The sequence below is a fragment of the Hemitrygon akajei genome, chromosome 22 (assembly GCF_048418815.1).
Source record: "Hemitrygon akajei chromosome 22, sHemAka1.3, whole genome shotgun sequence".
Lineage (NCBI taxonomy): Eukaryota > Metazoa > Chordata > Chondrichthyes > Myliobatiformes > Dasyatidae > Hemitrygon > Hemitrygon akajei.
This window is the reverse complement of record NC_133145.1, coordinates 2975384-3001794: the sequence shown is the minus strand read 5'-3', so window position 1 is coordinate 3001794 and position 26411 is coordinate 2975384. Positions and strand designations below refer to the sequence as shown.

At 52.7% G+C, this 26411-nt stretch overlaps 1 protein-coding gene across 1 annotated transcript in view; it reads right to left on the bottom strand.

Annotated features, from left to right (window-relative positions):
* The window catches only part of acsf2 (acyl-CoA synthetase family member 2), a 527858-nt gene that overhangs the window by 312410 nt on the left and 189037 nt on the right, over positions 1 to 26411 (bottom strand). Inside the window, 1 exon segment of the mRNA XM_073026612.1 lies at positions 16967 to 17043. Coding sequence (XP_072882713.1) covers positions 16967 to 17043 — 77 coding nt within the window.

Genomic DNA, 26411 nt, shown 5'->3' with positions numbered 1-26411 from the left:
AGCATCGGATGGGGTGGGGGGGACAGAGGAATGAAGCATCGGATGGGGTGGGGGGGGAAGAGGAATGAAGCATCGGTTGGGGTGGGGGGACAGAGGAATGAAGCATCGGATGGGGTGGGGGGACAGAGGAATGAAGCATCGGATGGGGTATGGGGAAGAGGAATGAAGCATCGGATGGGGTGGGGGGACAGAGGAATGAAGCATCGGATGGGGTGGGGGACAGAGGAATGAAGCATCGGATGGGGTGGGGGGACAGGAATGAAGCATCGGATGGGGTTGGGGGGACAGAGGAATGAAGCATCGGATGGGGTGGGGGGGAAGAGGAATGAAGCATCGGATGGGGTGGGGGGGAAGAGGAATGAAGCATCGGTTGGGGTGGGGGGGAAGAGGAATGAAGCATCGGATGGGGTGGGGGGGACAGAGGAATGAAGCATCGGATGGGGTGGGGGGAAGAGGAATGAAGCATCGGATGGGGTGGGGGGGGAGGAGGAATGAAGCATCGGATGGGGTGGGGGGGGGGACAGAGGAATGAAGCATCGGATGGGGTGGGGGGAAGAGAAATGAAGCATCGGATGGGATGGGGGGGACAGAGGAATGAAGCATCGGATGGGGTGGGGGGGACAGACGAATGAAGCATCGGATGGGGTGGGGGGGAAGAGGAATGAAGCATCGGATGGGGTGGGGGGGGGACAGAGGAATGAAGCATCGGATGGGGTGGGGGACAGAGGAATGAAGCATCGGATGGGGTGGGGGGGACAGAGGAATGAAGCATCGGATGGGGTGGGGGGGACAGAGGAATGAAGCATCGGATGGGGTATGGGGAAGAGGAATGAAGCATCGGATGGGGTGGGGGGCACAGAGGAATGAAGCATCGGATGGGGTGGGGGAGGAAGAGGAATGAAGCATCGGATGGGGTGGGGGGGAAGAGGAATGAAGCATCGGATGGGGTGGGGGGGGGAAGAGGAATGAAGCATCGGATGGGGTGGGGGGAAGAGGAATGAAGCATCGGATGGGGTGGGGGGGACAGAGGAATGAAGCATCTGATGGGGTGGGGGGAAAGAGGAATGAAGCATTGGATGGAGTGGGGGGACAGAGGAATGAAGCATCGGATGGGGTGGGGGGACAGAGGAATGAAGCATCGGATGGGGTGGGGGGGAAGAGGAATGAAGCATCGGATGGGGTGGGGGGACAGAGGAATGAAGCATCGGATGGGGTGGGGGGGAAGAGGAATGAAGCATCGGATGGGGTGGGGGGGGACAGTGGAATGAAGCATCGGATGGGGTGGGGGGGACAGAGGAATGAAGCATCGGATGGGGTGGGGGGGGGGAGAGGAATGAAGCATCGGATGGGGTATGGGGAAGAGGAATGAAGCATCGGATGGGGTGGGGGGACAGAGGAATGAAGCATCGGATGGGGTGGGGGACAGAGGAATGAAGCATCGGATGGGGTGGGGGGACAGGAATGAAGCATCGGATGGGGTTGGGGGGACAGAGGAATGAAGCATCGGATGGGGTGGGGGGGAAGAGGAATGAAGCATCGGATGGGGTGGGGGGGAAGAGGAATGAAGCATCGGTTGGGGTGGGGGGGAAGAGGAATGAAGCATCGGATGGGGTGGGGGGGACAGAGGAATGAAGCATCGGATGGGGTGGGGGGAAGAGGAATGAAGCATCGGATGGGGTGGGGGGGAAGAGGAATGAAGCATCGGATGGGGTGGGGGGGACCGAGGAATGAAGCATCGGATGGGGTTGGGGGAAGAGGAATGAAGCATCGGCTGGGGTGGGGGGAAGAGGAATGAAGCATCGGATGGGGTGGGGGGGGAGGAGGAATGAAGCATCGGATGGGGTGGGGGGGGGGACAGAGGAATGAAGCATCGGATGGGGTGGGGGGAAGAGAAATGAAGCATCGGATGGGATGGGGGGGACAGAGGAATGAAGCATCGGCTGGGGTGGGGGGAAGAGGAATGAAGCATCGGATGGGGTGGGGGGGAGGAGGAATGAAGCATCGGATGGGGTGGGGGGGGGGACAGAGGAATGAAGCATCGGATGGGGTGGGGGGAAGAGAAATGAAGCATCGGATGGGATGGGGGGGACAGAGGAATGAAGCATCGGATGGGGTGGGGGGGGACAGACGAATGAAGCATCGGATGGGGTGGGGGGAAGAGGAATGAAGCATCGGATGGGGTGGGGGGGGACAGAGGAATGAAGCATCGGATGGGGTGGGGGACAGAGGAATGAAGCATCGGATGGGGTGGGGGGGAAGAGGAATGAAGCATCGGATGGGGTGGGGGGGGGAAGAGGAATGAAGCATCGGATGGGGAGGGGGGGAAGAGGAATGATGCATCGGATGGGGTGCGGGGACAGAGGAATGAAGCATCGGATGGGGTGGGGGACAGAGGAATGAAGCATCGGATGGGGTGGGGGGGACAGAGGAATGAAGCATCGGATGGGGTGGGGGGGGAAGAGGAATGAAGCATCGGATGGGGTGGGGGGGAAGAGCAATGAAGCATCGGATGGGGGGGACAGAGGAATGAAGCATCGGATGGGGTGGGGGACAGAGGAATGAAGCATCGGATGGGGTGGGGGGGACAGAGGAATGAAGCATCGGATGGGGTGGGGGACAGAGGAATGAAGCATCGGATGGGGTGGGGGGGAAGAGGAATGAAGCATCGGATGGGGTGGGGGGGAAGAGGAATGAAGCATCGGATGGGGTGGGGGGGACAGAGGAATGAAGCATCGGATGGGGTGGGGGGGACAGAGGAATGAAGCATCGGATGGGGTGGGGGGGGCAGAGGAATGAAGCATCGGATGGGGTGGGGGGACAGAGGAATGAAGCATCGGATGGGGTGGGGGGTACAGAGGAATGAAGCATCGGATGGGGTGGGGGGGACAGAGGAATGAAGCATCGGATGGGGTGGGGGGAAGAGGAATGAAGCATCGGATGGGGTGGGGGGGACAGAGGAATGAAGCATCTGATGGGGTGGGGGGAAAGAGGAATGAAGCATTGGATGGAGTGGGGGGACAGAGGAATGAAGCATCGGATGGGGTGGGGGGACAGAGGAATGAAGCATCGGATGGGGTGGGGGGGAAGAGGAATGAAGCATCGGATGGGGTGGGGGGACAGAGGAATGAAGCATCGGATGGGGTGGGGGGGGAAGAGGAATGAAGCATCGGATGGGGTGGGGGACAGAGGAATGAAGCATCGGATGGGGTGGGGGGGAAGAGGAATGAAGCATCGGATGGGGTGGGGGGGAAGAGGAATGAAGCATCGGATGGGGTGGGGGGGACAGAGGAATGAAGCATCGGATGGGGTGGGGGGGGAAGAGGAATGAAGCATCGGATGGGGTGGGGGGGAAGAGGAATGAAGCATCGGATGGGGTGGGGGGGACAGAGGAATGAAGCATCGGATGGGGTGGGGGGACAGAGGAATGAAGCATCGGATGGGGTGGGGGGGGAAGAGGAATGAAGCATCGGATGGGGTGGGGGGACAGAGGAATGAAGCATCGGATGGAGTGGGGGACAGAGGAATGAAGCATCGGATGGGGTGGGGGGACAGGAATGAAGCATCGGATGGGGTGCGGGGACAGTGGAATGAAGCATCGGATGGGGTGGGGGGGACAGAGGAATGAAGCATCGGATGGGGTGGGGGGGGAAGAGGAATGAAGCATCGGTTGGGGTGGGGGGACAGAGGAATGAAGCATCGGATGGGGTGGGGGGACAGAGGAATGAAGCATCGGATGGGGTATGGGGAAGAGGAATGAAGCATCGGATGGGGTGGGGGGACAGAGGAATGAAGCATCGGATGGGGTGGGGGACAGAGGAATGAAGCATCGGATGGGGTGGGGGGACAGGAATGAAGCATCGGATGGGGTTGGGGGGACAGAGGAATGAAGCATCGGATGGGGTGGGGGGGAAGAGGAATGAAGCATCGGATGGGGTGGGGGGGAAGAGGAATGAAGCATCGGTTGGGGTGGGGGGGAAGAGGAATGAAGCATCGGATGGGGTGGGGGGGACAGAGGAATGAAGCATCGGATGGGGTGGGGGGAAGAGGAATGAAGCATCGGATGGGGTGGGGGGGAAGAGGAATGAAGCATCGGATGGGGTGGGGGGGACCGAGGAATGAAGCATCGGATGGGGTGGGGGGAAGAGGAATGAAGCATCGGCTGGGGTGGGGGGAAGAGGAATGAAGCATCGGATGGGGTGGGGGGGGAGAAGGAATGAAGCATCGGATGGGGTGGGGGGGGGGGACAGAGGAATGAAGCATCGGATGGGGTGGGGGGAAGAGAAATGAAGCATCGGATGGGATGGGGGGGACAGAGGAATGAAGCATCGGCTGGGGTGGGGGGAAGAGGAATGAAGCATCGGATGGGGTGGGGGGGGAGGAGGAATGAAGCATCGGATGGGGTGGGGGGGGGGGACAGAGGAATGAAGCATCGGATGGGGTGGGGGGAAGAGAAATGAAGCATCGGATGGGATGGGGGGGACAGAGGAATGAAGCATCGGATGGGGTGGGGGGGACAGACGAATGAAGCATCGGATGGGGTGGGGGGGAAGAGGAATGAAGCATCGGATGGGGTGGGGGGGGACAGAGGAATGAAGCATCGGATGGGGTGGGGGACAGAGGAATGAAGCATCGGATGGGGTGGGGGGGACAGAGGAATGAAGCATCGGATGGGGTGGGGGGGACAGAGGAATGAAGCATCGGATGGGGTATGGGGAAGAGGAATGAAGCATCGGATGGGGTGGGGGGCACAGAGGAATGAAGCATCGGATGGGGTGGGGGAGGAAGAGGAATGAAGCATCGGATGGGGTGGGGGGGAAGAGGAATGAAGCATCGGATGGGGTGGGGGGGGGAAGAGGAATGAAGCATCGGATGGGGTGGGGGGGAAGAGGAATGATGCATCGGATGGGGTGCGGGGACAGAGGAATGAAGCATCGGATGGGGTGGGGGACAGAGGAATGAAGCATCGGATGGGGTGGGGGGGGAAGAGGAATGAAGCATCGGATGGGGTGGGGGGGGAAGAGCAATGAAGCATCGGATGGGGGGGACAGAGGAATGAAGCATCGGATGGGGTGGGGGGGACAGAGGAATGAAGCATCGGATGGGGTGGGGGGGACAGAGGAACGAAGCATTGGATGGGGTGGGGGGGGAAGAGGAATGAAGCATCGGATGGGGTGGGGGGAAGAGGAATGAAGCATCGGATGGGGTGGGGGGGACAGAGGAATGAAGCATCGGATGGGGTGGGGGGGACAGAGGAATGAAGCATCGGATGGGGTGGGGGGGGCAGAGGAATGAAGCATCGGATGGGGTGGGGGGACAGAGGAATGAAGCATCGGATGGGGTGGGGGGTACAGAGGAATGAAGCATCGGATGGGGTGGGGGGGACAGAGGAATGAAGCATCGGATGGGGTGGGGGGAAGAGGAATGAAGCATCGGATGGGGTGGGGGGGACAGAGGAATGAAGCATCTGATGGGGTGGGGGGAAAGAGGAATGAAGCATTGGATGGAGTGGGGGGACAGAGGAATGAAGCATCGGATGGGGTGGGGGGACAGAGGAATGAAGCATCGGATGGGGTGGGGGGGAAGAGGAATGAAGCATCGGATGGGGTGGGGGGACAGAGGAATGAAGCATCGGATGGGGTGGGGGGGACAGAGGAATGAAGCATCGGATGGGGTGGGGGGGGAAGAGGAATGAAGCATCGGATGGGGTGGGGGGGAAGAGGAATGAAGCATCGGATGGGGTGGGGGGGAAGAGGAATGAAGCATCGGATGGGGTGGGGGGGAAGAGGAATGAAGCATCGGATGGGGTGGGGGGGACAGTGGAATGAAGCATCGGATGGGGTGGGGGGGAAGAGGAATGAAGCATCGGATGGGGTGGGGGGGAAGAGGAATGAAGCATCGGATGGGGTGGGGGGAAGAGGAATGAAGCATCGGATGGGGTGGGGGGGGGGAAGAGGAATGAAGCATCGGATGGGGTGGGGGGGAAGAGGAATGAAGCATTGGATGGAGTGGGGGGACAGAGGAATGAAGCATCGGATGGGGTGGGGGAAGAGGAATGAAGCATCGGATGGGGTGGGGGGGAAGAGGAATGAAGCATCGGATGGGGTGGGGGGGAAGAGGAATGAAGCATCGGATGGGGTGGGGGGGACAGTGGAATGAAGCATCGGATGGGGTGGGGGGGGACAGAGGAATGAAGCATCGGATGGGGTGGGGGGGGAAGAGGAATGAAGCATCGGATGGGGTATGGGGAAGAGGAATGAAGCATCGGATGGGGTGGGGGGACAGAGGAATGAAGCATCGGATGGGGTGGGGGACAGAGGAATGAAGCATCGGATGGGGTGGGGGGACAGGAATGAAGCATCGGATGGGGTTGGGGGGACAGAGGAATGAAGCATCGGATGGGGTGGGGGGGAAGAGGAATGAAGCATCGGATGGGGTGGGGGGGAAGAGGAATGAAGCATCGGTTGGGGTGGGGGGGAAGAGGAATGAAGCATCGGATGGGGTGGGGGGGACAGAGGAATGAAGCATCGGATGGGGTGGGGGGAAGAGGAATGAAGCATCGGATGGGGTGGGGGGGAAGAGGAATGAAGCATCGGATGGGGTGGGGGGGACCGAGGAATGAAGCATCGGATGGGGTGGGGGGAAGAGGAATGAAGCATCGGCTGGGGTGGGGGGAAGAGGAATGAAGCATCGGATGGGGTGGGGGGGGAGGAGGAATGAAGCATCGGATGGGGTGGGGGGGGGACAGAGGAATGAAGCATCGGATGGGGTGGGGGGAAGAGAAATGAAGCATCGGATGGGATGGGGGGGACAGAGGAATGAAGCATCGGCTGGGGTGGGGGGGACAGAGGAATGAAGCATCGGATGGGGTGGGGGGACAGAGGAATGAAGCATCGGATGGGGTGGGGGGAAGAGGAATGAAGCATCGGATGGGGTGGGGGGGGAGGAGGAATGAAGCATCGGATGGGGTGGGGGGGGGGACAGAGGAATGAAGCATCGGATGGGGTGGGGGGAAGAGAAATGAAGCATCGGATGGGATGGGGGGGACAGAGGAATGAAGCATCGGATAGGGTGGGGGGGACAGACGAATGAAGCATCGGATGGGGTGGGGGGGAAGAGGAATGAAGCATCGGATGGGGTGGGGGGGGACAGAGGAATGAAGCATCGGATGGGGTGGGGGGGAAGAGGAATGAAGCATCGGATGGGGTGGGGAAGAGGAATGAAGCATCGGATGGGGTGGGGGGGGGACAGAGGAATGAAGCATCGGATGGGGTGGGGGGGAAGAGGAATGAAGCATCGGATGGGGTGGGGGACAGAGGAATGAAGCATCGGATGGGGTGGGGGGGAAGAGGAATGAAGCATCGGATGGGGTGGGGGGGGGAAGAGGAATGAAGCATCGGATGGGGTGGGGGGGAAGAGGAATGATGCATCGGATGGGGTGCGGGGACAGAGGAATGAAGCATCGGATGGGGTGGGGGGAGGAGGAATGAAGCATCGGATGGGGTGGGGGACAGAGGAATGAAGCATCGGATGGGGTGGGGGGGACAGAGGAATGAAGCATCGGATGGGGTGGGGGGGAAGAGGAATGAAGCATCGGATGGGGTGGGGGGGAAGAGCAATGAAGCATCAGATGGGATGGGGGGGACAGAGGAATGAAGCATCGGATGGGGTGGGGGGGACAGACGAATGAAGCATCGGATTGGGTGGGGGGGGACAGAGGAATGAAGCATCGGATGGGGTGGGGGACAGCGGAATGAAGCATCGGATGGGGTGGGGGGGAAGAGGAATGAAGCATCGGATGGGGTGGGGGACAGAGGAATGAAGCATTGGATGGGGTGGGGGGGAAGAGGAATGAAGCATCGGATGGGGTGGGGGGACAGAGGAATGAAGCATCGGATGGGGTATGGGGAAGAGGAATGAAGCATCGGATGGGGTGGGGGGACAGAGGAATGAAGCATCGGATGGGGTGGGGGACAGAGGAATGAAGCATCGGATGGGGTGGGGGGACAGAGGAATGAAGCATCGGATGGGGTTGGGGGGACAGAGGAATGAAGCATCGGATGGGGTGGGGGGGAAGAGGAATGAAGCATCGGATGGGGTGGGGGGGAAGAGGAATGAAGCATCGGATGGGGTGGGGGGGACAGAGGAATGAAGCATCGGATGGGGTGGGGGGAAGAGGAATGAAGCATCGGATGGGGTGGGTTAGGAAGAGGAATGAAGCATCGGATGGGGTGGGGGGGACCGAGGAATGAAGCATCGGATGGGGTGGGGGGAAGAGGAATTAAGCATCGGCTGGGGTGGGGGGAAGAGGAATGAAGCATCGGATGGGGTGGGGGGGGAGGAGGAATGAAGCATCGGATGGGGTGGGGGGGGGGGACAGAGGAATGAAGCATCGGATGGGGTGGGGGGGAAGAGGAATGAAGCATCGGATGAGGTGGGGGGAAGAGGAATGAAGCACCGGATGGGGTGGGGGGGAAGAGGAATGAAGCAACGGATGGGGTGGGGGGCACAGAGGAATGAAGCATCGGATGGGGTGGGGGAGGAAGAGGAATGAAGCATCAGATGGGGTGGGGGGCACAGAGGAATGAAGCATCGGATGGGGTGGGGGGGAAGAGGATTGAAGCATCGGATGGGGTGGGGGGAAGAGGAATGAAGCATCGGATGGGGTGGGGGGACAGAGGAATGAAGCATCGGATGGGGTGGGGGGAAGAGGAATGAAGCATCGGATGGGGTGGGTGGACAGAGGAATGAAGCATCCGATGGGGTGGGGGGCACAGAGGAATGAAGCATCGGATGGGGTGGGGGGGAAGAGGAATGAAGCATCGGATGGGGTGGGGGGACAGAGCAATGAAGCATCGGATGGGGTGGGGGGGACAGAGGAATGAAGCATCGGATGGGGTGGGGGGAAGAGGAATGAAGCATCGGACGGGGTGGGGGGACAGAGGAATGAAGCATCGGATGGGCTGGGGGGGACAGAGGAATAAAGCATCGGATGGGGTGGGGGGGACAGAGGAATGAAGCATCGGATGGGGTGGAGGGACAGAGGAATGAAGCATCGGATGGGGTGGGGGGAAGAGGAATGAAGCATCGGATAGGGTGGGGGGACAGAGGAATGAAGCATCGGATTGGGTGGGGGGACAGAGGAATGAAGCATCGGATGGGGTGGGGGGGGAGAAGAGGAATGAAGCATCGGACGGGGTGTGGGGGCAGAGGAATGAAGCATCGGATGGGCTGGGGGGGACAGAGGAATGAAGCATCGGATGGGGTGGGGGGAAGAGGAATGAAGCATCGGATAGGGTGGGGGGACAGAGGAATGAAGCATCGGATTGGGTGGGGGGACAGAGGAATGAAGCATCGGATGGGGTGGGGGGGGGAAGAGGAATGAAGCATCGGATGGGGTGGGGGGGAAGAGGAATGAAGCATCGGATGGGGTGGAGGGACAGAGGAATGAAGCATCGGATGGGGTGGAGGGACAGAGGAATGAAGCATCGGATGGGGTTGGGGGGACAGAGGAATGAAGCATCGGACGGGGTGGGGGGGAAGAGGAATGAAGCATCGGATGGGGTGGGGGGGGAAGAGGAATGAAGCATCGGATGGGGGGGACTGAGGAATGAAGCATCGGATGGTGTGGGGGGGGAAGAGGAATGAAGCATCGGATGGGGTGGGGGGGACAGAGGAATGAAGCATCGGATGGGGTGGGGGGACAGAGGAATGAAGCATCGGATGGGGTGGGGGGAAGAGGAATGAAGCATCGGATGGGGTGGGGGGGGAAGAGGAATGAAGCATCGGATGGTGTGGGGGGGGAAGAGGAATGAAGCATCGGATGGGGTGGGGGGGGAAGAGGAATGAAGCATCGGATGGGGTGGGGGGGGAAGAGGAATGAAGCATCGGATGGGGTGGGGGGATAGAGGAATGAAACATCGGATGGGGTGGGGGGAAGAGGAATGAAGCATCGGATGGGGTGGGGGGACAGAGGAATGAAGCATCGGATGGGGTGGTGGGGAAGAGGAATGAAGCATCGGATGGGGTGGGGGGACAGAGGAATGAAACATCGGATGGGGTGGGGGGAAGAGCAATGAAGCATCGGATGGGGTGGGGGGACAGAGGAATGAAGCATCGGATGGGGTGGGGGGACAGAGGAATGAAGCATCGGATGGGGTGGGGGGAAGAGGAATGAAGCATCGGATGGGGTGGGGGGGAAGAGGAATGAAGCATCGGATGGGGTGGGGGGACAGAGGAATGAATCATCGGATGGGGTGGGGGGGGAAGAGGAATGAATCATCGGATGGGGTGGGGGGGGAAGAGGAATGAAGCATCGGATGGGGTGGGGGGGGAAGAGGAATGAAGCATCGGATGGGGTGGGGGGATAGAGGAATGAAACATCGGATGGGGTGTGGGGGGACAGAGGAATGAAACATCGGATGGGGTGGGGGGAAGAGGAATGAAGCATCGGATGGGGTGGGGGGGGAAGAGGAATGAAGCATCGGATGGGGTGGGGGGACAGAGGAATGAATCATCGGATGGGGTGGGGGCAATGACATCACAGGTATGTCATTGAACACAAGGGGACCAAGCAACAGAGCAACGCATGTTGCCTTCGGCCCACAATGTTGTGCCGACCCTTAAACCCTGCTTCCCACATATCCCCCCACCTTAAATTTCTCCATATACCTGTCTAGTAGTCTCTTAAATTTCACTAGTGTATCTGCCTCCACCACTGACTCAGGCAGTGCATTTGACGCACCAACCACTCTCTGAGTGAGAAACTTTCCTCTAATATCCCCCTTGAACTTCCCTCCCCTTACCTTAAAGCCATGTCCTCTTGTACTGAGCAGTAGTGCCCTGGGGAAGAGGCGCTGGCTGTCCACTCTGTCTATTCCTCTTAATATCTTGTACACCTCTATCATGTCTCCTCTCATCCTCCTTCTTTCCAGAGAGTAAAGTCTCAGCCCCCTTAATCTCTGATCATAAGGCATACTCTCTAAACCAGGCAGCATCCTGGTGAATCTCCTCTGTACCCTTTCCAATGCTTCCTCATCCTTCCTATAGTGAGGCGACCAGAACTGGACACAGTACTCCAAGTGTGGCCTAACTAGAGTTTTATAGAGCTGCATCATTACATCGCGTCTCTTAAACTCTATCCCTCGACTTATGAAAGCTAACACCCCATAAGCTTTCTTAACTACCCTATCTACCCGTGAGGCAACTTTCAGGGATCTGTGGACTGTACCCCCAGATCCCTCTGCTCCTCCACACTACCAAGTATCCTGCCATTTACTTTGTACTCTGCCTTGGAGTTTGTCCTTCCAAAGTGTACCACCTCACACTTCTCCGGGTTGAACTCCATCTGCCACTTCTCAGCCCACTTCTGCATCCTATCAATGTCCCTCTGCAATCTTCAACAATCCTCTACACTATCCACAACACCACCAACCTTTGTGTCATCTGCAAACTTGCCAACCCACCTTTCTACCCCCACATCCAAGTTGTTAATAAAAATCACGAGAAGTAGAGGTCCCAGAACAGATCCTTGTGGGACACCACTAGTCACAACCCTCCAATCTGAATGTACTCCCTCCACCACAGCGCTCTGCTTTCTGCAGGCAAGCCAATTCTGAATCCACTTGGCCAAACTTCCCTGGATCCCATGCCTTCTGACTTTCTGAATAAGCCTACCGTGTGGTACCTTCTCAAATGCCTTACTAAAATCCATGTAGATCACATCCGCTGCACTACCCTCATCCATATGCCTGGTCACCTCCTCAAAGAACTCTATTAGGCTTGTTAGGCATGATCTGCCCTTCACAAAGCCATGCTGACTGTCCCTGATCAGACCATGATTCTCTAAATGCCATCTCTAAGAATATTTTCCAACAGCTTTCCCACCACAGACATAAGGCTCACTGGTCTATAATTACCCAAATGGGTAATTATACAAATGGATTCAGCAGAGATCTTTCACACAACAGCCTCATTGAAGGGGAAACACGCAATGACCCTACGTTGTCAAAAGTGTATGACATCACGGTAAAGGGGTGGCCAGCGCGGGGTAACACACTGTTTCCAGCCTTCTCAGCGAGGAAGGAGCAGCTGTCAGTGTGTTGGGGAACACTAATGTGTGGCTTGCGAGTTATGATTCCTCCCAAGTTACGCACCAGAGTGCTGGAGGAACTGCACAAGGGGCACCTGGATACTGTGAAGATGAAAGGTCTTGCCCTTGCCTATGTGTGGTGGCCAGGAATCAATAAACAAATTGAGGACATGACCAAGAGATCCAGAACACAACACCACAAACCCCTCTCCATCAGTGGGAGTGGCCCTGATCACCATGGCAATGAGTGCACATTGACTTTGCTGGACCATTCATGGACTCTCTTTTTAATTGCCGTCGATGCACATTCCAAATGGCCAGAGGTCACCAAAATGAAGACAACCACATCGGAAAAAACCGTTACAATGCTGAGGACCGTGTTCGCCAGCAATGGCATACCAGAGCAAATCTGCACAGACAATGGACGACAATTTGTCTCTGAAGAATTCCACAGTTTTGTGAAGAGCAATGGTATCAAACGCTTTACATCGGCTCATTACCATCCATCCACAAATTGCTTGGCAGAAAGATTTGTGCAGACATTCAAGAAAGCCGTCAAGGCAAGGGACAGCGAAAATCAACCAGTGCAACACAAGATAGACAACTTCCTCCTTGCCGATCATAATGCAGTACATGCAACCACTAACCAGACTCCAGCGAAGAGGAAGCTGTCGAGTAGCCAGGCCATGTACACAACCGGTCTGAAAGACAACTGAAACTCTTCACCACGTCTGCTGCTTTTATGCATCAGACTGCCACACGATTGGCTAATTAGATACTTGCATTAACTAGAAGGTGTTCGGGTAAACCTGTTAAAGTGTCACTGAGGGAATTTCGGTGCAGGGTCTGTGACTCGATTTCCACATACACCCAATCTCTTGTGCGCCTGTCGTACCTAATCTTGGTCATCCCCCAATCTCTTCTGTGGGGAGGGGGGAGAATTGTTATTGTTGCTGTTTTTTCTGTGGGCAAGGGATCATGGATTGTTATTGTTTCTTTTTTTTTGTTGTGGAGAGGATTGTTATCGGGGATTGTTATTGCTGTGTTTTTCTGTGGTTTGGGGATTGCTATTGTTGCTGCTTGGGGTCGTGGGTTCTGGGTCTGCCAGTCTTGGTTCCTTTATTTCTTCATGGCTATCTAGAGGAGATGAATATCAGAGTTGCTTTGTACCTGCATACTTTGACAATATAATGTACCTTTAACCTTGCAGGATCTCATGGTAGGGATGAGAATGGAGAGAATGGAAACACAGGATCAGTGTTAGATTAGTGTAAAATGGATGATAGATGGCTATCATGTGTCTTGTGGGCTGAAGGACCTCTTTCTCTGTTGTGTATCTCTATGAAATTTTGATACATGATTAGACGTGCCAACTAGTGATTGGATTTAGAATGAGTCTGCAGAGTTACAAGATAAGAAGTGGTCATTAAAATTGAGCTACCTGGGAATCTCTTCTCAGAGGGTTGTGAATGTCGACTCTTCTACAGCATGGAGTCCTGTGTACAGGTCTCGTTGCACTGGATCGGAGTCCCGTGCACAGGTCTCGTTGCACTGGATCAGAGCCCTGTGCACAGGTCTCGTTGCACTGGATCGGAGTCCCGTGCACAGGTCTCGTTGCACTGGATCAGAGCCCTGTGCACAGGTCTCGTTGCACTGGATCGGAGTCCCGTGCACAGGTCTCGTTCCACTGGATCGGAGTCCCATGCACAGGTCTCGTTGCACTGGACCGGAGTCCCGTGCACAGGTCTCGTTGCACTGGATCGGAGTCCCGTGCACAGGTCTCGTTGCACTGGACCGGAGTCCCGTGCACAGGTCTCGTTGCACTGGATCGGAGTCCCGTGCACAGGTCTCGTTGCACTGGACCGGAGTCCCGTGCACAGGTCTCGTTGCACTGGATCGGAGTCCCGTGCACAGGTCTCGTTGCACTGGACCGGAGTCCCGTGCACAGGTCTCGTTGCACTGGATCGGAGTCCCGTGCACAGGTCTCGTTGCACTGGACCGGAGTCCCGTGCACAGGTCTCGTTGCACTGGATCGGAGTCCCGTGCACAGGTCTCGTTGCACTGGACCGGAGTCCCGTGCACAGGTCTCGTTGCACTGGATCGGAGTCCCGTGCACAGGTCTCGTTGCACTGGATCGGAACCTCATGCACAGGTCTCGTTGCACTGGATCGGAGTCCCGTGCACAGGTCTCGTTGCACTGGATCGGAACCTCATGCACAGGTCTCGTTGCACTGGATCGGAGTCCCGTGCACAGGTCTCATTGCACTGGATCGGAACCTCGTGCACAGGTCTTGTTGCACTGGATCGGAGTCCCGTGTACAGGTCTTGTTGCACTGGACCGGAGTCCCGTGTACAGGTCTCGTTACACTGGATCAGAGCCCTGTGCACAGGTCTCGTTGCACTGGATCAGAGCCCTGTGCACAGGTCTCGTTGCACTGGATCGGAGTCCCGTGTACAGGTCTCCTTGCACTGGATCGGAGTCCCGTGTACAGGTCTCGTTGCACTGGATCGGAGTCCCGTGTACAGGTCTCGTTGCACTGGATCGGAGTCCTGTGCACAGGTCTAGTTGCACTGGATCGGAGTCCCGTGCACAGGTCTTGTTGCACTGGATTGGAGTCCCGTGCACAGGTCTCGTTGCACTGGACCGGAGTCCCGTGCACAGGTCTCGTTGCACTGGATCGGAGTCCCGTGCACAGGTCTCGTTGCACTGGATTGGAGTCCCGTGTACAGGTCTCGTTGCACTGGACCGGAGTCCCGTGCACAGGTCTCGTTGCACTGGATCGGAGTCCTGTGCACAGGTCTCGTTGCACTGGATCGGAACCTCGTGCACAGGTCTCGTTGCACTGGATCGGAGTCCCGTGCACAGGTCTCGTTGCACTGGATCGGAGTCCCGTGCACAGGTCTCGTTGCACTGGATCGGAGTCCCGTGCACAGGTCTCATTGCACTGGATCGGAGTCCCGTGCACAGGTCTCGTTGCACTGGATCGGAGTCCCGTGCACAGGTCTCGTTGCACTGGATCGGAGTCCCGTGCACAGGTCTCGTTGCACTGGATTGGAACCTCGTGCACAGGTCTCGTTGCACTGGATCAGAGCCCAGTGCACAGGTCTCGTTGCACTGGATCGGAGTCCCGTGTACAGGTCTCGTTGCACTGGATCGGAGTCCCGTGTACAGGTCTCATTGCACTGGATCGGAACCTCGTGCACAGGTCTCGTTGCACTGGATCAGAGCCCTGTGCACAGGTCTCGTTGCACTGGATCGGAACCTCATGCACAGGTCTCGTTGCACTGGATCAGAGCCCAGTGCACAGGTCTCGTTGCACTGGATCGGAGTCCTGTGCACAGGTCTCGTTGCACTGGATCGGAACCTCGTGCACAGGTCTCTTTGCACTGGATCAGAGCCCTGTGCACAGGTCTCGTTGCACTGGATCGGAACCTCGTGCACAGGTCTCGTTGCACTGGATCAGAGTCCCGTGTACAGGTCTCGTTGCACTGGATCGGAGTCCCGTGTACAGGTCTCGTTGCACTGGATCGGAGTCCTGTGTACAGGTCTCGTTGCACTGGATCAGAACCTCGTGCACAGGTCTCGTTGCACTGGATCGGAGTCCCGTGTACAGGTCTTGTTGCACTGGATCGGAGTCCCGTGTACAGGTCTCGTTGCACTGGATCAGAGTCCTGTGCACAGGTCTCGTTGCACTGGATCGGAGTCCCGTGTACAGGTCTCGTTACACTGGATTGGAGTCCTGTGCACAGGTCTCGTTGCACTGGATCGGAGCCCTGTGTACAGGTCTCATTGCACTGGATCGGAGTCCCGTGCACAGGTCTCGTTGCACTGGATCGGAGCCCTGTGTACAGGTCTCGTTGCACTGGATCGGAGTCCCGTGCACAGGTCTCGTTGCACTGGATCGGAGTCCTGTGCACAGGTCTCGTTGCACTGGATCGGAACCTCATGCACAGGTCTCGTTGCACTGGATCGGAGTCCCGTGTACAGGTCTTGTTGCACTGGATCGGAGTCCTGTGCACAGGTCTCGTTGCACTGGATCGGAGTCCCGTGTACAGGTCTCGTTGCACTGGATCGGAGTCCCGTGTACAGGTCTCATTGTACTGAATAGCACATACAATATTGCTCTGTTATGTTGGGATGTGAACTGCACAGATCGGCGAGTGAAAACAAAGGCTTCACAAACATAGGAGGGCCAAGACTTGGCTGTATGACTACAACTAAAAGACAATGGACACTCCTTTGATGATAACAATGTGTACATTTTGGACAGGGAGGAGAGGTGTTTGAAAGAAAGGTTAAAAAAGCCACCTTTGTCAAACTGGAAAACGCATCCCTGAATGGAGGGGATGGGGTGCGGCACCACCTATCAGGTGCTTACAATGTAGTCCTAACTCCGGCGTCTCAAGAACACTTCACACCAGTCGTGCAAAGGTGACCCTCTCATTACCTCTACAACTCTTAATGAGCCTCATGTGCTTGCTATACCTTTAAATAACCCACCAAGGTTAGCAGCCCAAAAACTACCCGCCATTTATTCTTAGATGAATGGTGAAATGTTAACTCAAAAACACAGCAAGTTCAGTTGCCTTGATTTAGCACTGCTCTCTATACAATGGCCTGGGTGACTGAGAACCTCTTAATTATTCAGCCTGAAGGCCTCCAGTGCCAGGCTTGTCAGTAGCAACACATCCCAGTAATGAACAGTCATTGCCTACAGTCTGAATGGTCATTTTACAGGTGGCCTGTCCTTGTTACCCTGTGCTTATGCAGATTGACAAAGCCACTCTCACTCGAAAGTCATGCCCAGAGTCTGACTCTTCACAGTCATCCCTCTGACAATGGAGAAAGAGATGGGAAGAGTTTGAGCCAGTACTCACAGTAATTTCCTGTATCTTCATCCTATCCATGATTTGTATGGCCAGTTTGGAAGGGCACGGTGAACCACCTAAAATTCCTGCAGGCAAAGAATAAGAACGCGTCGGTGCGGGCTGCGGAGCGGGAGTAAGGAGTGCTCGTGATCGACATACGACTGGAGATTGGAGGATCAGCCGTTGTAGGTAGGCCGAGACCCTCGGACCTACCTGGAGAGTACCTGAGGAGGAAGGTAAAGCTGCGCAAGTGTGGGTGACGTCAGTGGCGAGCGCGGGCTTTAAAAAGCGACCCACTTTCAGGAGCGGGCAGCGTCGGTGTGGGCAGCGGAGTGCGCAGGAGCAGAGTGCTGGGCTTTGGCTCAGCGGGCTTCGGCGCAAGAGGACTTCGGCAAGAAGCCTGTTTTTCATTTATTCTGACTAATCTGGGATCAGGTAACAGGGGAGACAGTTAGAGCAGTGGTGTGCTCCGTATGCAGTATGTGGGAGGTCAGGGTCAACACAGTTGTCCCTGATGACCACACCTGCAATAGGTGCATCCAGCTGCAGCTCCTATCAGACCGAGTTAGGGAATTGGAACAGGAGCTGGATGAACTACGGATCATTCGGGAGGCAGAGATAGATAAGAGTTATCGGGAGGTAGTTACACCGAAAAGACAGGAGGTAGGCAAATGGGTGACAGTCAAGAGAGGCAGGGGGAACAGACAGAGAGAGAAGAGCACCCCTGTGGCAGTTCCCATCAACAATAAGTATACCATTTTGGATACTGTTGGTGGGGATGACCTACCAGGAACAAGCTGCAGTGGTCCTGTCTCTGGCACTGAGGTTGGACCCGCGACTAGGAAGGGGAGGAGGGAAGAGAAAAGAGCGGTAGTGATAGGGGATTCTATAGTCAGGGGGGCGGATAGGAGATTTTGTGGGGAAGATCGGGAGTCTCGGATGGTATGTTGCTTCCCTGGTGCCGGGGTCTGAGACATCTCAAATCGGGTGCAGATTATTCTCGAGAGGGAGGGCAAGAATCCAGATGTTGTGGTCCATGTAGGGACCAATGACATAGGTAGGATGAGTGAGGGGGTCCTGCGTAGGGAGTTCAGGGAGTTAGGTATGAAGCTGAAGAGCAGGACCTCCAGGGTAACAATCTCAGGATTGCTACCTGTGCCACGTGCGAGTGAGGCAAGGAACAGAAAGATTATAAAGATTAATACGTGGCTGAGAGGATGGTGCAGGAGGGAGGGCTTCAGATTTGTAGATAATTGGGCTTTGTTCCAGGGAAGGTGGGATCTGTTCCGAAGGGACGGTTTACACCTGAACTGGAGCAGTACTAACATTCTTGCAGGGAAGTTTGCTAGAGCTTCTTGGGGGGATTTAAACTAAAATTGCAGGGGGCGGGGATCCAGAATGTGAGGGAGGATAGCGAGAGGAAGAATAAAGGACAGGTGGGGACTACACGGTCCCGGAATATTAAGTGTGTAGTAGAGAAAGGTGAGACGGAACAAGTGATAAGGAGGACTCATGTACAGAGGGATGGTCTGACAGAACATGGAGTTAAATGTGTTGAAAGAATAAGTAAATTTAGGAAGGATAACAAAATTCTAGGGGTGTATAGCCCGATGGGAGTTCGGGGAGCTGGGTTAAGCACAATAGGCAGCAATTCAAACAGAGAGAGGAGAAATGGACTAAAAATTCTATATCTGAATGCACGAAGTGTCAGAAATAGATAGATAGATAGATAGATACTTTATTCATCCCCATGGGGAAATTCAACTTTTTTTCCAATGTCCCATACACTTGCTGTAGCAAAACTAATTACATACAATACTTAACTCAGTAAAAAAATATGATATGCATCTAAATCACCGTCTCAAAAAGCATTAATAGCTTTTAAAAAGTTCTTAAGGCGGATGAGCTTGAAGCCTAGGCGCGAATGGGTAACTATGATGTTGTTGGGATAATGGAGACATGGCTGCAGGGAGATCAGACCTGGGAAATGAATGTACAAGGGTATACGTGCTATCATAGGGACAGAAATGTGGGCAGAGGGGGTGGGGTGACCTTGTTGGTGAGGAATGAGATTCAGTCCTTTGCAAGGGGGGACATAGGGTCAGGAGAAGTAGAGTCTGTGTGGATAGAACTGAGGAACAGTAAGGGCAAAAGGACCCAAATGGGTGTTGTCTACAGGCCACCAAACAGTAGCTTGGATATTGGATGCAAGTTGAATAGGGAGTTAACATTGGCATGTGGCAAAGGTAATTTCGCAGTAGTTATGGGGGATTTCAACATGCAGGTGAACTGGGAGAATCAGGTTGGTGCTGGACCACAGGATGGGGAGTTTGTAGAATGCCTACGGGATGCATTCTTGGAACAACTTGTATGAGAGCGGACCAGGGACTAGACTATTCTGGATTTAATGTTATATAATGAACAGGATTTGATAAGCGATCTCGCAGTAAAGGAGCCATTAGGAGGTAGTGATCACAATATGATAAGCTTTTATCTGCAATTTGAGAAGGATAAGGGCAGCTCGGAGGTGTCAGTGTTGCAGTCGAACAGGGGAAACTATGGAGCCATGAGGGAGGAGCTGGCCAAAGTTGACTGGATGGATAGCCTAGCAGAAAAGACAGTGGAACAGCAATGGCAGGTATTCTTGGGAATAATGCACAAGGTGCAAAATCAGTTCATTCCCCAGAGAAGGAAGGATTCAAAGGGGGGAAAGGGGCCACAGTGGTTGACAAAGGAAGTCAGAGATTGCATAGCATTAAAAAAAGGGAAATATGACAGAGCTAAGGTGAGTGGGAGGACAGATGATTGGGAAGTTTTTAAGGAACAACAGAACTTAACTAAAAAGACAATACGGGGAGAAAAAATTAGGTATGAATGCAAGCTAGCCAGGAATATAAAGGAAGATAGCAAAAGCTTTTTTAGGTATGTGAAGAGAAAGAAGATAGTTAAGAACAACGTTGGGCCCTTGAAGAATGAATTGGGTGAAATTGTTATGGGAAACAGAGAAATGGCAGAAGAATTTAATGAGTACTTTAGATCTGTTTTCACTAAGGAAGACACAAGCAATCTCCCAGATGTATGGATGGGCCAAGGACATAGGGTAACAGAGGAAATGAAACAGATTGACATTCGGAAGGAAACGGTGATGCGAAGACTGATGGGACTGAAGGCTGACAAATCCCCAGGTCCAGATGGTCTGCACCCTAGGGTACTAAAGGAGGTGGCCCTGGAAATTGCGGATGCATTGGTAATCATTTTCCAATGTTCCTTAGATTCAGGATCAGTCCCTGAGGATTGGAGAATGGCTAATATTATCCCACTTTTTAAGAAAGGAGGGAGGGAGAAAACAGAGAACTATCGACCTGTCAGCCTGACATCGGTGGTGGGAAAGATGCTAGAGTCCATTATTAAGGATGAAATAGTGGCATATCTAGATAGCAGTGATAGGATTGGGCTGAGCCAGCATGGATTTACCAAGGGTAAATCATGCTTGACTAATCTGTTGGGGTTTTTCGAGGATGTAACCAGGAAGTTAGACGGGGGAGATCCAGTGGATGTAGTGTACCTCGATTTTCAGAAGGCATTTGATAAGGTCCCACATAGAAGATTGGTGGGTAAAATCAAAGCTCAGGGCATCGGGGGGAAGACATTGACATGGATAGAAAACTGGTTGGCAGATAGAAAGCAAAGGGTAGCGGTGAATGGGTGTTTCTCGGAATGGCAGGTGGTGACTAGTGGGGTGCCACAGGGCTCGGTATTGGGACCATAGCTGTTTACCATTTACGTTAACGATTTGGATGAAGGCATAGAAAATAACATCAGCAAATTTGCTGATGATACTAAGCTGGGTGGCAGTGTGACATGTGATGAGGATGTTAGGAGAATTCAGGGTGACTTGAATAGGCTGGGTGAGTGGGCAGATACTTGGCAGATGGCGTTTCATGTGAATAAGTGTGAGGTTATCCACTTTGGGAGTAAGAACAGGAAGGCAGATTATTATCTGAATGGTGTAGAGTTGGGTAAGGGAGAAATACAAAGAGATCTCGGAGTCCTTGTTCATCAGTCACTGAAGGTGAATGAGCAAGTGCAGCAGGCAGTGAAGAAGGCTAATGGAATGTTGGCCTTTATTACAAAGGGAATTGAGTACAAGAGCAAGGAAATCCTCTTGCATTTGTACAGAGCCCTGGTGAGACCACACCTGGAGTATTGTGTACAGTTTTGGTCTCCAGGGTTAAGGAAGGACATCCTGGCTGTAGAGGAAGTGCAGAGTAGATTCACAAGGTTAATTCCTGGGATGTCAGGACTGTCTTACGCAGAGAGGTTAGAGAGACTGGGCTTGTACACGCTGGAATTAAGGAGATTGAGAGGGGATCTGATTGAAACATATAAGATTATTAAGGGATTGGACAAGATAGAGGCAGAAAATATGTTCCAGATGCTGGGAGAGTCCAGTACCAGAGGGCATGGTTTGAGAATAAGGGGTAGGTCATTTAGGACAGAGTTAAGGAAAAACTTCTTCTCCCAGAGAGTTGTGGGGGTCTGGAATGCACTGCCTCGGAAGGTAGTGGAGGCCAATTCTCTGGATGCTTTCAAGAAGGAGCTAGATAGGTATCTTATGGATAGGGGAATCAAGGGATATGGGGACAAGGCAGGAACCGGGTATTGATAGTAATTGTTCAGCCATGATCTCAAAATGGAGGTGCAGGCTCAAAGGGCCGAATGGTCTACTTCTGCACCTGTTGTCTATTGTCTATTGTCTATAACTCAAATGTTGGCTTCATCTGTCAATGAGGAAATTAACCTTTCTTCATTCTCCCATCCAATCACAACTAACCCTTTCCCTTAGTCCAATCCAATCATAATTAATCATTCCATATTATCCCACCCAATCACAATAAACCCTTCCCCACAGCCTCATTCAATCATTGTTAACCCTTATGTCCTGAATCAGGGGTTTCACCAATCCCTTTTCTTCCCTGGATGTTGTTTGACTCATTGAGTTCCTCCCACACATTGCTCGTTGCTTCAGATTGTGTCTCCACTGTTATCCCTTCTCACTGTCCTATTCAAGCACACCTTTACCATGATGGCAGGTTTCAAAATACCCAGGAACCTGCAACACTGTGCTCACCCAAAGCGCACTCCACGAGTTCACTGTATGAAGAATACTTAAAAATAACAGACCAAACAAAGTAATTGCTTCTGCTATTAAAGTTTATCAGGACCCCGTTGAAGGATTGTATTCTGGTTTAGATATAATGTGTAATACCTGCTCTTTATTTCAGGCAGCTCCGTGCTATTACAATTATTGTCACACCCACTGTTCTTTATGTGGAGTTCGTCTCGTGGAGATCTTTTTTTTAGGCCTCCACCCCCACAGCTCCTAGGTACTCTATTTCTTCCTACATCCCTCAGATGTGGACAAGTTGGGTGCGGCGAGTTACCAGTAGGAAAATTGGGAAGAATAGAGAAATGGGGCTAATACAATTGCTTGAAGAACCAGCATTAACTTGATGGGAAGAACAGACTACTGCTATGTTCGAAGGAAAGATGAAGATAGGAACACTTGAAGGCCTTAAGATTCAGAATATGAAAATATTAAAACCTGAACTGGGCAGGGGAGAGGTGGTGATTGAGAGAGACAAAGAGAGTAACTCAGAGTTAACCGAGAGAGATGGAGCTGAGATATATTTACCATCTTGCAGTAAGCCAGGAGAAATCAGAGGCTGAAGCCATCATTGCACAAGTATTCTGCAGGGGTTGCACACCATCAAAATGTGTTCATAGGCACAGCTGTCACTGTCAGACTGGAACCCAGCTATCATAGAAGAGGATGTGTTTACTGCAGGCTGTTACGTACTCCGTAATGGGTTAAAAGAACCGGCAGAAATGGAACACACCTGGAGTCTGGTTTTGCTATTAACAAAACACTATTTTATTAGTATCTACCAATAATAGTAAACTTAATAAACCAATGATTAACAGTGACAAAGAGATCACTGTTTGGACTCTCTCTATAAGTAGCCCGTAAGGGTAAGTTTGGTTCCATTCGAATACGAAAGTGTGATTGTCACTAGTTAATCCACAGGAGCGGGTTCTCTGGTGAGGGGAAAACCTTTGTGAATACCATGTGTGTGTTTGCCCTTTCTCTAGGTGTGGTAGTTCACTGAAGAAAGGCACCCCTGTGGCAAATCACTATTGGAGTTATTTCGTATGTCGTGGAACTGGATAAGTGGCTATCACGTTGTGTGTTTGGGGTAGCCATGTGGAATCTACCGGTGTGTCGACCTTGCCTGGGTGGTGGTTCCCTGGAAAATGGTCCCCTTTGTGATGAGCTCCTGTTGGTGATACTTCGTGTGAAGGATTCGGAGGACAATGGGAAGATCGACGACATCTGTTTGTTTGGATTACAAATATCTCTCTCTCACTTCAAGTTCCGTGGATTGAACTGACTGATTTTCTTACATACCATCATGACTGTAACTCTTGCCACCTGAGCTTGAATAAGTTTGGGAACTTTATTTACACCTATATATGCACAACACTGCCAACCCTTGGTTTTCCTGCTTTAAGTTACTATATTACATAGTTACTAATAAAATAGTGTTTGTTAACAGCAAGACCAGACTCCAGGTGTGTTCCATTACTGCTGAAACTTTTTACTGTTGTGTGTACGTAAGAGGTACTCCCCCCAGGGTTGTGTGTACATAACACCTGTTAGCCTGACATCAGTGGTTGGGAAGTTGTTGGAATCAGTTGTTAGGGATGAGATTACGGAGTACCTGAGGCACGTGACAAGATAGGCCAAAGCCAGCATGGTTTCCTGAAAAGAATATCCTGCCTGATTAACCCACTGCAATTTTTTGTGGAAATTACAAGCAGGGTAGACAAAAGAGATGCAGTGGATGTGGTGTACTTGGATTTTCAAAAGGCCTTTGACAAGGTAAGATAAGAGCCCATGGAATTACAGGGGAGTTACTAGCATGGGTGGAGCACTGGCTGATCGGCAGGAAACAGAGAGTGGGAATAAAAGGATCCTATTCTGGCTGGTTGCTGGTTACCACAGGGGTCCACAGGGGTCGATGTTGGGATCGCTGCTTTTTACGATGTATGTCAATGATTTGAACTACGGTATATATGGATCTGTGGCTAAATTTGCCGATGATACAAAGACAGGTGGAGGAGCGGGTAGTGTTAAAGAAACAGAGAGCCTGCAGAGAGACTTGGATAGTTTAGGGAAATGGGCAAAGAAGAGGCAAATGAAATACAATGTTGAAAAGTGTATGGTCATGCACTTTGGTGGAAGAAATAAACGGACAGACTGTTATTTAGATGGGAAGAGAATTCAAAATGTAGAGATGCAAAGGGACTTAAGAATCCTTGTGCAGGATACCCTAAAGGTTAACCGCCAGGTTGAGTCGGTGATGAAGAAGGCGAATACTTCATTTCTAGAGGTATAGAATATAAGAGCAGGCCTGATGTTGAGGCTCTATAAAGCACTCGTGAGACCACTCTTGGAGTATTACGTTTAGTTTTGGTCTCCTTATTTTAGAAAGGATATACTGAGGGTTCAGAGAAGATTCACGGAAATGATTCCAGGAATGAGAGGGTTACCGTGTGAGGAACATCTGGCAGCTCTTGGGCTGTATTTCCTGGAGTTCAGGAGAATGAGGGGGGAACCTCATAGAAACATTCTGAATGTTAAAAGGCCTGAACAGATTAGATATGGTAAAGTTATTTCCCATGGTAGGGGAGTCTACGACAAGGGGGCATGACTTCAGGATTGAAGGACGTCCATTTAGAACTGAGATGTGGAGAGATTACTTTAGTCTGTTGGTGGTAAATCTGTGGAATTTGTTGCTACAAGTGGCTGTGGAGGCCAAGTCATTGGGTGCATTTAAGGCAGAGATAGATAGATTCTTGATTAGCCAGGGCATCAAAGGGTATGGGGAGAAGGCAGAGGAGTGGGGATGACTGGAAGAATTGGATCAGCCATGATTGAATGGTGGAGCAGACTTGATGGGCCAAATGGCCTACTTCTGCCCCTGTATCTTATGGTCTTATATCAGTGAGATCCAACGTAGATCAGGAGATTGCTTTGCCGAACATCTACACTCTGTACGCCAGAACAAGAGAGATCTCCCATGGCCACCCATTTTAATTCCCCTTCCATTTCCCATTCCGATTTGTTCATCCATGGCCTCCTCCACAGCCGGTATAAGGCCACATTTGAGTTGGAGTAACAACACTTATATTTCGTTTGGGTAGCCTCAAACCTGATAGCATTGACATCGATTTCTCAAACTTGCAGTAATGCCTTCACCCCTCCCTTCACCATTTCCCATCCCCTTGTCCCTCTCTCATGTTATCTCCTTGCCCACCCATCACCTCCCTCTGGTGCTCCTCCCCCACCCCTTCTTTCTTCCACGACCTTCTGTCTCTTCACCAATCAACTTCCCAGCTCTTTGCTTCATCCCCTCCCCCTGCAAGTTTCACCTAGCATCTTTTCTTTATCTCTCTCCTCCCCCACCTTTCAAATTTACTCCTCAGCTTTTTTCCTCCAGTCCTGCTGAAAGGTTTTGACCCGAAATGTCGACTGTATTGTTTTCCATAGACGCTGCCTGGCCTGCTGAGTTGCTCCAGCATCGGATTTCCAGCATCTACACACTTTTCCATGTTTGAGAATGTAAAGACAATGTTTCCTCTTGTGGGGAGTCTAAACCTATGGGTCACATTCAAACCAGGCATAAGGTGAAACTTTTCTTTAAGAGGTCCTGATTCTTTAGAACTCTTGTTGGCACCGAGTAGCAGGGCTCTGAAAACTTCCACTCGTTTCTCAATCACACGTTATTTAATTGTAAACAAAGAGAACAGTTCAGTCTGTTCTAAAAACGATTCAAATGATGTACACTTCTGAATCGCATCATGGTATTTACAGGAATAGTGTAGCTATCACTCAGGAAACACTTTTTGGGTGTTAATAGCCAATACAAGTTCAGTATTGGGGCTGGAAGTGTTTCAGATTTTGAGAGAGTTTGGGATTGCCATATATCTAACTTTGAATTTGTCCGCAGTCCTTGCCTTGCAGCTGTTAGATTTTCATCAGCAACAATCTCGGCAAATTCGTCAACAAATTTCTCTGCTGCCTCATCATCAGTACACGCTTTATCATTTAATGCTGTGCCTTTCTTAAATTTCTGTAACCAGCCTGAATATTCACAACAACCTTCAATTTTCAGTTCATCGTGATGTTTCACGATCAGCTTAAATGGTATATGTTCACTCTGATGCTAACGAATCAACTCTTTTAATACACACTTGAGATCATTTTTCACTTCATGCAGTTTTTCTCTATTTTTGAGGTCACATCTCCGAACTGTCTGTGGTGTGCACAGACCTGCACATCACCTGGGAACCTTCCCAGCACCTTGTGGAATTTTCCATGGTGTCATCA